At 40.7% G+C, this 12,292-nt stretch overlaps 1 protein-coding gene across 2 annotated transcripts; it reads left to right on the plus strand.

Annotated features, from left to right (window-relative positions):
* The first annotated feature begins 9,755 nt into the window (after window positions 1-9,755).
* Window positions 9,756-11,222, plus strand: MED7 (mediator complex subunit 7). Of its 2 annotated transcripts, none has more exons than XM_032196821.1 (2): window positions 9,756-9,806; window positions 10,252-11,222. In XM_032196821.1, exon 2 carries the CDS (start codon window positions 10,270-10,272, stop codon window positions 10,960-10,962), a length of 693 nt encoding a protein of 230 aa, XP_032052712.1. In that variant the 5' UTR covers window positions 9,756-9,806; window positions 10,252-10,269; the 3' UTR covers window positions 10,963-11,222. The 2 variants fall into 2 exon arrangements, with proteins under 2 accessions (XP_032052712.1, XP_032052713.1); XM_032196822.1 differs by lacking the exon at window positions 9,756-9,806 and adding an exon at window positions 10,075-10,154.
* The last annotated feature ends 1,070 nt before the right edge of the window (window positions 11,223-12,292 follow it).

Raw genomic sequence — 12,292 nt, forward strand, 5'->3', positions numbered from 1 at the left:
AAGAGACACAATAAGGCAGTTAAGTTTTTTTTTGTTTTTTTTTTTTTTTTTTTAAAAAAAAGTGTTCTAAAGGCAGCGTAGGTACTTTGAGCTTTATCTTCCCATCTACAGCAAAGCTTCCTTTCTGTCAAACCATAACCACATCCTCTCTGAAGTCATAAAACGAACAGCACATGCGAAATACACTCTAGGGCAAATGTTGTGGAAAAAATAACACTTGAGGGACATTCGATAAATGTAAATCAGTGATTAAGGATTAATTAAAGGGGTGTGGCATGATGAAGCATCTGTCTCTGACTTGCCCATTTAGTAAATACTGTTATAAATGCACATACTGAGCATGGATATATAGGATAAGTGTCTCTGGCCCTCTTAGAAGTAGGTCATGTATCCATATCGGTTATTGAAGGAATGGTGCCTTCCCATTTAGAGTATTTCACAATTGACTTTGTGTCTCAGAGATTTCATACAAAGTGTTCCAAGGAAATTTGCCACATAACATGAAAGTTCCTACTCCGCAAGCAAAAGCAAAAGGCAGCAACTGAGCATACTATCTAAATGAAAACAATAACCAGGATTTACTTGTATAAGAATTGCTAAATATTTGTAGTCATTAGACATTTAAATGGAAAACAATTGGTTACAATAAATGATAACTAATTAATTGTCATACGTTACTATTCACTGATTATTGTCTGCTACAGGTGCTCTCTAATTAATCTGTGTATAGATGTTCCAGGAAGCAGAGGCATAACGTGCCCTCTGCAGATGTAATCAAGACCCCTATAATCAGCAGCAAAGCGAGCACAAACATCAAAACCAATGTAACTGGTTTCCTTAGGACTTCAGGGCACCATTCAGGGTAGTTTGCACCAGGCTAAATATATAATAGTAATAATAACAATAACAATAATAATAATAATAATAATAATAATGAGTTTGCACTGATGCTCAGTATGACAGCACTGTTATGTTTTAAAAGAAATGCATTTCATTTTCTTCTGCCCTTCCATTTTTAATATTGTATGTATGTATGTATGTATTAGTGATGCATAATTGTGTATTAGTGATGCATAATTGTGTTGTTGAAGCTACTGAGGATCGGAGACGTGGGTTCTAGTGGGATGTGGGGAAACTACAAGAAAAACATTTTCATCAACTAGGCATTTTTGAAAGCTATTGTAGTCTAAATCATTTACCAGTGCTGACTTTTGCTTTTCCAGTAGCATCAGGACATTAGTAGAGGCCTTCCTAATCCTGATGTATTTTTAGAACTCCTTGCAAAATCCAAAGAAGATTATTTTATTTTATTCTTTAATTTATTTTTTATTATTTTAAATTCAGTTTATGTGAAAAAAATATCTTGGATACACACTTAGAAACTGTATTTCTCAATAGAATGTACTGTTTATTAGTCTCCAAGAAAACAAAAACCAAACCAAACCAACCCCCCCCCCCAAAAAAAACCAAAAAACCCCACGAGGTAACAAATTGCTTCTTTGCTGTTTGATGCTATATTTAGCATTTCTTCAGGCAGAATGTTCTAGGAATCCTCAGAAGTCCCTTATCAATTTTGTTCAATGACAGTTGAGAACCAATATTTACTGTAAAAATACAATTTAAAGATAGCATTTGAGACATAGGTCCGATAGAGAATTTGCTAAAGGTCACGCTGTATCATGGAACAGAAATGGAGAAAAGTGAGCTGTTGCACAGTACGCCCCTACGTATACCCCTATCTGGTGGTCTTGCAGAAGAAGAGCCACAGCATGGGTTGAAACGTTACACGCAAGTCTAGTGAAGCAATGTTTCATTTCTGAGTAGTGACTGAGTTCCAAGCAACCCTTGTGGTTGAACAAGAAAGATGACACAAGTTTGCAGTCCCCTGAAAACTCATCATTGATGCCTAGGAGGATTTCCTACCTGTTTGTAGACTAGGATCAATACTGGTGCCTAACTTCCCAGTTCTTCTAGGAAATAGCGCGCCTAATTTAGGTGCTTGCATCCCTAAAATGTAGGACTACTTTTGTGTGCGTATAACTTTCCTTGTCCTTGAGAATTTGCTGGTTAAAATAATGTTCAGAGATCCTTTTTTTTTTTTTTTTTTTTTTTTTTTAATAACTGATAAGCAAAAACATTTGCTGTAGAGTACCCTGATAAACTGTATAGACTTTATTCTGGTAGCATTAGTGAATGCCAAAAAAGGCAATGGATTTCAATGGCATTGCTCGATTTTATAACCATACTTTGTAACGCCATTACATTTGTAGCTATGAGCACTTCTTAAGGGCTATAGTACTCTTTCTAGTTTCACTGACTGCAACATTAAGGACTTTCTGAAAAGCTTGCCTACTTTGTGCCAAATAGGTTTGCAGTCTGTTAGCAAAGACTTACATGTTGTATTTTCAGAAAATTGAATATAAATAGCAATTCGAGTGTGTGACCTTACAGCTCTGCAGAAGAAGCAAGGCCTACAGGACAGCAAAGAAGCGAGAAGCCAGCAAGTAGGCATCAGAGGAGCAACGGTGCTGGAGGCAAGAGGATGTGGGGGGAGAATAGATTCAGCAGGGGTGGCATGTAGTGGCGACAGAGCTATGTAATTCTTTGAACATAGTCGCAGACAGCTTGATTTCTTCATGAGATAAGTAGTTAGATGAGATGAGTTAGTAGAGGGGTATGAACAGGGGAGCGATTTGATCAAATGTTCAGATAACGGGCCTTGGCAACTACGTTTATTTGGTGTAAGCATGGTATGATGCAATGTGTTGGAGGAGATCTGACGGGAAGATGCTGCAGGTCAAGCCAATGAAGGCCCAAATGAGATTTGGATCTGAATGTGGAAGAACTGGGCAGGCTGACCTCCAGAAGAGATGTTGCAGATCTGATACAACACATGTGTAGGAAGAAAGAAACTGTTATAAGGAAATAATCATGAACTTTGGCCTAGAGAGATAGAGTGTCTCCTAGCTATGTCAGCGTAACTGGCAGGAAAACTCAGGATTAGCCATCCTGAGTTTTCTATGGTGAATTCAAGCTGAGGATGCCCAATTGAGATACTAGACAAAGGGAAAAAAAAAATAAATGAATGAATGGAAAGAAGCAAACAAGTCAACACATCCAGATTTGTATGTCATTGACATAGACGCAGTAGTTGATATCAGCAAGAGCTGTTACCTGTTTTGCAGTGTCTTTGTCAACTGGTAGCTCTTCTCTGTTGAATTGGGGAAGGAGGTAGGGACTGAGGTATTTTTGTGTCCACTCTTGCTACAGACCTACACCTTCATGTTCCTTTTTCACTTCAATCCCCCAAACCATGTGTGGTAAGCGTGCAAACCTTTGAGTGTAGCAAGCCAAAACCAGAATATGAATGCACTCTAATGATTTTAAGGCCAGGTTTACATGTATATACAAAACTACACAGCCTAAGACTTATATTTAGTTACACATTTATGAGACATTAACTTGTTTATGTGTATTTGAATTGTATTTAATTTCAAAGACTATGATGGCCTGTACATTTTTTAGAAAAGTCTTTGTTGCTTGCAAGACATGAAGTGTAGATGTAAACCATATGTCATCATCCTCCTGGTGACTGAAAGGTTTATCACTAAAGGTTTATATTCATTTAAGCAAAGACTCAGTCATTTAAGGGATTCAGAACCTACCTACAGTGGAGCAGAAAATATGTATAGTTAGGTAGAAATACCCAACTTGGCTAAGACCAAGTTGGCTTCAGAGATGGAAGAAGTGCAGATGAGTCTGTAGACTCTACATACAAACTAAACAGCTTCCTGAAAGGACTCTGTGGGTCAGCTGAAATGTCCCACTAACACAGATATCTCACTGCTGGAATCTTGTATGTTGGTGCAGGAGTACACTGATAGTATGAGCACAATCTTTTTGTTCAAGGCTTTTTGCTCCACTGTATATTGCATGGCTTGGGAAATTTGTATATTTAGTGGAAAGGAATTAAATAGGACTGTCCTAAGTATCTTAAAACCACTGTAGTATATCCTGTAAATGAGGAGACAACCTAATTAATTTTTTAGGTATCTTCTCTATGTATGTACTTTATAAAGTCTGCTAACATGCCCCCTTTCACACACTTCATTTGTATGCAAGAAAAAAAGGAAATATTTTCTTTTTTTTTTTTTTTCGATTTGATCCGTTGTGTGCATTAAATACTTCTCTCTGCTTGGCAAATTGAGGTTACTGACAAAGTTATTCTTATCAACTGTGGCTTCAGTGGCCTCCATTTTTTTTCTTTTCTTTTAATCACCTTTGTTCATCCCTTGCTACCTCCTGCAACTGCTCTATTTCTGCTCTAAAAATGTTATTTTAGGGATTGGATTTTTCTTAGGGGATTTACCCAGATTATGCAGTTCACACTTTTATTACTGTAGACTGTGGAAATCTCCCCACCCGCACATCCTGCTCTGATACCAATGCTTATGTCCTAGAGGCGGCAGAGAAATTTATAAAGTTAAATATAGTTTTTGTTTTTGTAAAAAACAGAGCGGAAAGCAGCAACTACATCTTCACTCTCACATGACAACCTGTATACTTTTAACATGTAATATTTGGGACAGACTTTCTGTCTGGGTGCAAGCTCTTCCTTTTCACTAGCTGCTCAATATGATGATTATCACTCAACTCCGAAGCTTCCAGAATTCAGTCCATTTTGCTACTTAGCTTTTTTAGTGAGTGTGAGAAACTCTATTTAGGTTGCTCAGCTGTCTTGCTTCTTTGGCCATTCATTATTCCCCCAACAAAGATGTCTCCAGTAGACCCAAAGAACCAGACAGAAAGCTGCAGAATAAAGGAAAGAATTAGCCTGGTCTTTATGAGCCAGATGCATCTAGCTCTCTCCTGGGTCTTACAACCGTACCTTTGAATGTGCTCACACTGCTCCCAGTAACCAAGAGAGTTGCTCTGGTAGAGCTAGAGCAAGATTCTTTTGTGAACCGTTCAGGAGCCCTTGGAAAGTAGATGCCTTGTTCTGAGCATCTGCTAGGAGGATGTAGTGAGCTATCCATGAATTGAATGCCTGGAGCAAATCATTCCCGGGCTTACTGATGTTGGCAGGAACACAGAGAACATGTTTTATACCAGTGATCTTGCACAGGGTTAGGACAGGTTCTTCTGTGATACAAATGATTCTTTGCTCAGCTGCTCTCTCTTAGGCAAAAATGCAGAAAGAAAAACCCAGTTGCACTGTGTCTTATCCAAACTGGGAATTTGCTCCAGGCCCTTTTGTTAGTGCCTGCCTATTGGGCTTGCTGTCCCTTATTATTTTCTTCTGAAGACAAAGGCAAGACTTACACTGCTGGCAAATCTGCAGTACTTCAAGTCCTGTGGTTTATTCTGACAGCATGACCTGCTTACAGCTACCCAAGCTGCTGATGGCTGTATGGGGAGTACTTCTTTATGCCACACAGACAGTTTTGGACACATTTTGATTTACAACATAGAACAGACAGTCACCACAGACTTGTGACCATGTAAAGACCCAGCATTAATATCTGACTTAATCATCAGGTAGGAGGGTTGTTTCCAGAAACATTATGAGTATGAGCATAGGAAAGAATGCTGGCTAATTCCAACAAAATATGCCTGGATTTTGAGCCATGTCAATCTATGAACAAGTAGTGAGATATCTGTTTCATGGTTAAATAACTGTCCAGACTCTGTTGAGGTTTGTATCTATTCACATACCTATGTTAATAGGTTGTATAGCAAATTGCAATTTGACTCGTAAATTGAAGAATGGTGTGTCCCAATTTCTACATGGGAGGAACGCTAAACTTATCTCCTACATTTACAAGTGCACACATAGGCTGCAGCTGATGTTTTAGTCTGAGGAGTCAGAAAGAAAAGGCAGCATAGCACTGCATTGCAAATTCATTAATTCCCAAAGCCACAGCGGGAGATATGGAGATGGGAATTAACCACAGCAGATGGAGACATAAAGCTTAAGTCCCCTTCACCCCCAACTGTCTCCCTTTCTCTTCCCCTCCTCCCTTGTATATCCTGCAGCAAAGCCTGTAAGAATCACCAAAAAGGAAATTCCTGAGTTCGTTGCTTAACTAAGCTATAAGATGCAACACAACCTAAACAAAACAAGCAACTGGAACTGAGTATCATTTTGGGGTTATTTTTCAGACTACTTAGAAAACAAACACACACACAAAACCCTTTTATTTACTACTTAAACTGCAGTAGTAATCAAAATTTGAAGAAATATGTTCCAGCACAGAAGGGAGCAGGGCTGTTATAAGACTATGCATGAAAATGAGTTTTGTATATACGGTGCTCATCCACTGCTTGGACTCAAAATTCTGCTAAGATAACTTAGCATGCTTCAGTGGCACACACTTTACACACTGCTGCTGAATTAAAAGAGCAGGAATAGCTGATTGGAAACATGCCAATTTGCCTAAAATTAATTACGAAGAAAACCAGAACAAACTTAACCATAGCAATAAATCAAGATCTTCTGTCTTTGAGGCAGATAACATCCCTGAACTGATTCAACATCTCTTGAAGCAGTGTCCAGGTTCATTCCTACAATTTACAAAATGGAGATGCTGTAGTAATTGAGCTGTATTGAGCTGTCCACAAGTAGTGGACTTGTACTGGACAGCATCCTCATTTTAGAAACAGCTGAAATGCAGTAGAAAGCAAATTGTAGAGTGCTGTGCATGATGCCCACCACTGTTCTTAATTTCTCATTTGGAAGCACTGTAAAGGAAATGTTAGCAGCTCCCCATATGCTGGAAAGGGTCGTTCATGGGCCTTCTGAGAATCGGCCATGCTACCAAGAACGAGAATCAAAACCTTTTTTCTTCTTTCATTTGTTGGCTGCTACAGACTGGGAAATTGACTCAAGAAGATCAAGATCATGTGAAAAACAAGTGTTTGGCTCCCCGCTATCCTCCACTTTTTGAAGTCACTGAATTTTACTGCCTTGCTGTACAGTTCACAGAGTGCAAGGCAGCCGAGAATCAAGCTCAGCTCTTGTTAAAAGAATGTGAAATCAAAGTCTGGAAAGTCCAACAAAACCAGAGGCAGGTTAGCACCTCCTACTACTGGGTTTTCTCGTGCCTCTCTGGAGGTGGTACTTTTTTATTCCTTGTCTGTAGTACCAAGATGATCTGACAAACTAACAGCCGCTGCCGCAGAGAGGAGAACCCTTCCCCTCACCATCTCCTTGACCTCCTCCCTTCCTTCTGCCCGTGTTTTCTCCTCACTTAAAAGCTAGCTCTGATACTGGATAGCACAGTGAGTCTACTTAACTCAAGAGAAGAGCAGAAAACATAATCCAGAAAAGTTACAGTCATGTTTTCTGTGGGGTTTGGAGTTGCATCTGTTTACTTTGCAATCCAATGTCTTACACTGATGAAAACATTGTCTTACTGTCTCATTTCTGTCTCATTCCCATCTCATTCCAACAATGAGAATGAAACGTTGCACAGCCAGAAACTGAGACTGGAGGAGCAGTGAAGGAAGAAAGGAGAGCAGGACCGAGATGCATGGTGAAGGAATGAGAACTCCTCTTTCCAAATCAGCGAACTGTTTAGTTGCAGCACGGAAGCACCCTCTTGCCTGTATCTGAAACCATGTTCTCAGTTCCATATTTATGTGTCTTGGTTAGATCCGTATCTTCATCCTGGAACACTTTCTCTTCTTCAAAATAATTATTTGTATGCATGGAAGTAGTATTTAGAAACCACCACCCTATAGGAACAACAAACAACAAAACAAACAAAACCAAAAACAGAAGAAAAAAGTCATCTTGGATCCCCCCTTGCTGATGGTACGTGATTTTCTGCTCCGAACTGTTTAGCTTCTCAGCTGACAAGATCACAAACTGATAGGAAAATGGTGAATGGTGGCAACTTTTTAAACTTCTTCATTCTTTAACTTTTTTTTTTTTTTTTTAAGTATATATTTATTCCGTACTAGCACAACTCATACATTTCAACAGGTTGGTTTCCCCAGATACAGTGCTGAAATGCTGAAAACAGAAAGCAACATGGCCAAACCATGTCATACTGTTTTGTTCCTTCTGCATTGTGTTGCCCAACATGGCTGGCCTTTAGGATATTTATGCGCAAAGAATAAGAGCTTTCTGTACTCAAACTCCTGAGTCTGAACAATCCATTCAGAGCTTACACTACTCGGTGCTCATCACATTTCAGTCATTATGGATCTGTTCCTGAAAAGAACACTAGATTAATTCACATCTTGGGGAACCACAAAATCCTTAATGTAAAGAGCTTTGTTTCACATTTTAAGTAGAAGTATTGACATCCAGGGTAGAAAGTGTGAAGACATTACTTCTGGTATTAGACAACATCAGATCTGGAAGTCTAGAAATTATTGACAGATACAGATTGCACCCAAACCAATGTAGCATCAGTTCTTCCTGAATCAAAGCTGTAAGTCATTTTCTCCTTTGGACATCTCTTCCTTTGGACAACATGTCTACACCGAGGCCCAGTTACCCAAAAAATCCTTGGGTCTATATCTGTAAACACGACATAGGCCATATGAACAGATACTTGAGTAGGTAACTGAAGTCATCAGCAATTATCTTTGAATATGTGTAAATACTAATACAGCACTTCCAAAGAATAAGGGCATCAACCTTCATAATGGGTGATTTCTTCAGTAAGCTCACTGAAGGCCACCCTTCCTTCCTACGTGACAGACATTGTCCTTCCTGCTAAATCATGAATGTCACAAAGGGGTTCATTTCTGCCAAAATATATGTTGCCAGACTCTTCTGATGCGAAGGGGTTGCACTCATAATCAGCCCTGCCCCAGCTGTAGAGTGCTTTTGGTTTGGAGTATTTCAACATTTAGATAACCAGCAAAAAGGAAGCAGCAAATGTTTTCAGGTTTTCTAGTCATATTAACAATTCTGAAGTTCCTTTGCATTGTTTTATAAATAATTGGCAGGATCCAAAGTAATATATATTTTTTCTTTTTTCCCAAAGTGATCTTGAAAAGAAACTCTAAATGATACTGCATGTATACACAAGGGGTTCCTGCAAAACCAAGGATATTACTGCCACCTGCTGAGGAAGAGAAGGAACAGAACATAAATGCCTAAGTATCAAAACCCGTATTTTAGAGTTGTCCATTTAGGGAGAAATTCCTGCAGAAGTCATGCCAGCAAGCCCCGCTGCCCAAGACCCAGGAAGTGGAAAACATAAATCCACATTTTTTTTTCTTTAGCTCTTTGTGGAATGAAAATGAAAGGAAACCACTGGAGCCCAGCTGTGACAGCCTGTATGTACTCAGGCTCGGATGCTCAGCTAAAGAACACTGCACACACTTTCCAGGCAAATGCTTTTATTTCGTGACCAGGGATAACACCCAAGTTCCTGATGCGCAGAAGCGCTATGTGTGACCACCACATCTTTCAGTGGTTAAAGCGTCAGAATCCCGTTGGGGATCACACTCCAAGTATTTTCCTTCCAAGCAGCCCCGGCTGCTCTGGGCTGGCAGACACCACGCGAGGATAAGCACCGAGGGGGCCTCGGGCCTACAAGAGCCACACGAGCCCCAACATGGCGCCCCCTCCATGGCGACGCCCCACCCCAGGCGCCGATAGGCACCGCCTCCCGAGAGAGCGCTCTCTCTGAATGGAGCAAACCCCAGACCGGCGTTCGGAAGAGCCAATCAGAGCGCGTTTCTCTCCCAACCCTCTCTCAGCAAGCCAATTGCGAGGAGGAACAAAAGGGGGTGCCGGCGGAAGCGAGGTGCTGGCGGAAGGCTGAGGGGAGCTCGGCGCGCAGGTGAGGGCAGGCGGCCTGGCAGCTCCGTCCTGCCGCCGCCTCGGGTCCTGTCAGGGCCCGGCCGGAGCCGGGGGGCTGCGGCGTGGAGGCCTCCCTGCGGGACGGGCCTGCCTCCCGGTGGGTTTGCTGCCGCTGCCCCCCTTCCTGGGTCGGGCCGTGGCCAGGGAAGGTCTCTCCCCCCTCTTCCTGTGGCTGCTGTGTGCAGGCCGGCTCTGCGCGGGCTGAGGAGCGAGTGCTGAACGTGCCTCTCGTGAGGGGAGTGGTGGTGGGGGTGTGTCTCCGTGTAAAGCTAACCTGGGGTTATTGGGGAGCTCCCTGTGTGTTACACACTGAGACAGCTTTTGCTTGGTGCGTTGTCTCAACGTAGCCCTCACACAGCACCTTTATTTATACTGCAGGTTTGTTACACAGGGTGTATAACGTGTGTTTCTTTGGCGTTCCCTAGGTTCTTCATCGTGCAATAATGGGTGAGCCCCAGCAAGTGAGTGCTCTTCCTCCGCCTCCAATGCAATATATAAAAGAATACACCGATGAAAATATCCGTAAGGGCCTGGCCCCAAAGCCACCTCCGCCTGTGAAAGACAGTTACATGATGTTTGGTAATCAGTTTCAGTGTGATGATCTAATTATCCGCCCCTTGGAAAGCCAGGGTATTGAGCGCTTGCATCCGATGCAGTTTGATCACAAGAAGGAATTAAGAAAGCTTAATATGTCTATCCTCGTCAACTTTCTGGATCTCTTGGATATCTTGATAAGGAGTCCAGGGAGTATAAAGCGAGAAGAGAAACTGGAGGACTTGAAACTGCTTTTTGTGCATGTCCATCATCTTATAAATGAGTACCGTCCTCACCAAGCTAGGGAGACCTTGCGAGTCATGATGGAAGTGCAGAAACGTCAGCGTTTGGAAACTGCAGAACGATTTCAGAAGCATTTAGAGCGAGTTGTAGAGATGATTCAGAACTGCCTGGCGTCTTTGCCTGATGACCTGCCTCACTCCGAGGGAGGGCTGCGAGTGAAAACAGAACCAATGGACACTGATGATGGCAACAACTGCATTGGACAGAGTGAAAAACAGAGAGAACGTTCTGGTTGCAAGAGAGATCAGGTTTTAGACAAAGATGCAGCTATGTGTAGCATTATTGATGAAATGACATGAAAACACTTCTTACATTAGCTCACTACAAGGAGAAGTAGAATAAATTCTGAGGGTGTATGTTATGTTTTGTTTTTCTGTTATACAAGCAGTCAAAACATTTATAGTGCACCTGTTGGGGGGAGGTTGTGACTAAGCGGATGAGAATGTTTAATATTTTGTGAACTGTATGTGTATTGTTAAAAAACAAAAATGTGTGCTTTTTGTTAAATGATTCATGTGAGGTGAAAGCCACGTATTAAAGTTATTTTTTCTGACTTATAGCAATTTGTTTGCAGCCTTTTTGGGGGTGCTTCATTTTTTTTTTTTTTTAAATTGCTTTAAGCTGTGAAAGCGAGGGATCTGACTGACACAAATTCAAACTGACAGTTCCACTGTTCCAACTACATGGTGGCTGTTTACACTTTCAGTGGGTCTTTTTCAGGAATATATAATTCAATATTAAAAGAATTTAATGGGAAGTCTGAGAAATTTATTCTTCTCTAGCTTTGTAGTAATACAACTATTAAAGACGACTTAAGAATTACTTTATTACATATATAATACAGTGTAATTTCTCTTGTGGAGATGCTGTCAGGAATCTAAGTTAAATTATTATTATTTTTTTTAATTTTGTTATAAATTATAATCAGTCTTGAAAGTACAGAAATGCCTACTTTCTGTTGATGCTTAGACTAACTTTTTGTTTCCTGCATAGCTGATAAATGTGTATGAAGTAAATAATTTTGCAGTGTGGGTGCTTTGCATCTGCCTTTCAGGTGGGCTGTATGCCCAGCTGAGCACTTCTCTTGAAGGAGAGTCTGATTGGGTAAATTAGCCTTTACACCAATTGAGAACTTCAAGTTTGAAAGACCCTTGAAGTATTGTCAAGGGGAAGCTGTATCATCCATGTTTAAATAAAACTGTAGTTTATTTAAGGGAAAGGAGGGTTTTGTAATGAGGAAGTGGCTTCTTTACCCAATGCATCCTGTTGGGGAAATCCTACTTCTGTCTTTTTGCCATGCAAAACTTTTCCAGTGTATACAGCTAAAAGAGAAAATGGGTGGATTTCATGGGTGAGGGAACTCATTCAAACTCAGTTTTACAGAGTGATCTTGCAAGCTATGTCTTTTTTATTGGATAATTCAGTTATTTATAGAAATGCATATTTATTTAAATGGGCAGACAGAACTTAGCTGTTGGGTGGTGGGAATTGAACTCAATGCAGATGAAGATGGAATGAACTGATGCAAATATATGACTCACTGGAGGATCTCACCTGCTAATTTAAGTACGTGTAATATGAGTAATAAGAAGTGGAAGCATGTTTTTCAGAAACGTATAACTTTACAAA

The sequence above is a fragment of the Aythya fuligula genome, chromosome 14 (assembly GCF_009819795.1).
Source record: "Aythya fuligula isolate bAytFul2 chromosome 14, bAytFul2.pri, whole genome shotgun sequence".
NCBI lineage: Eukaryota > Metazoa > Chordata > Aves > Anseriformes > Anatidae > Aythya > Aythya fuligula.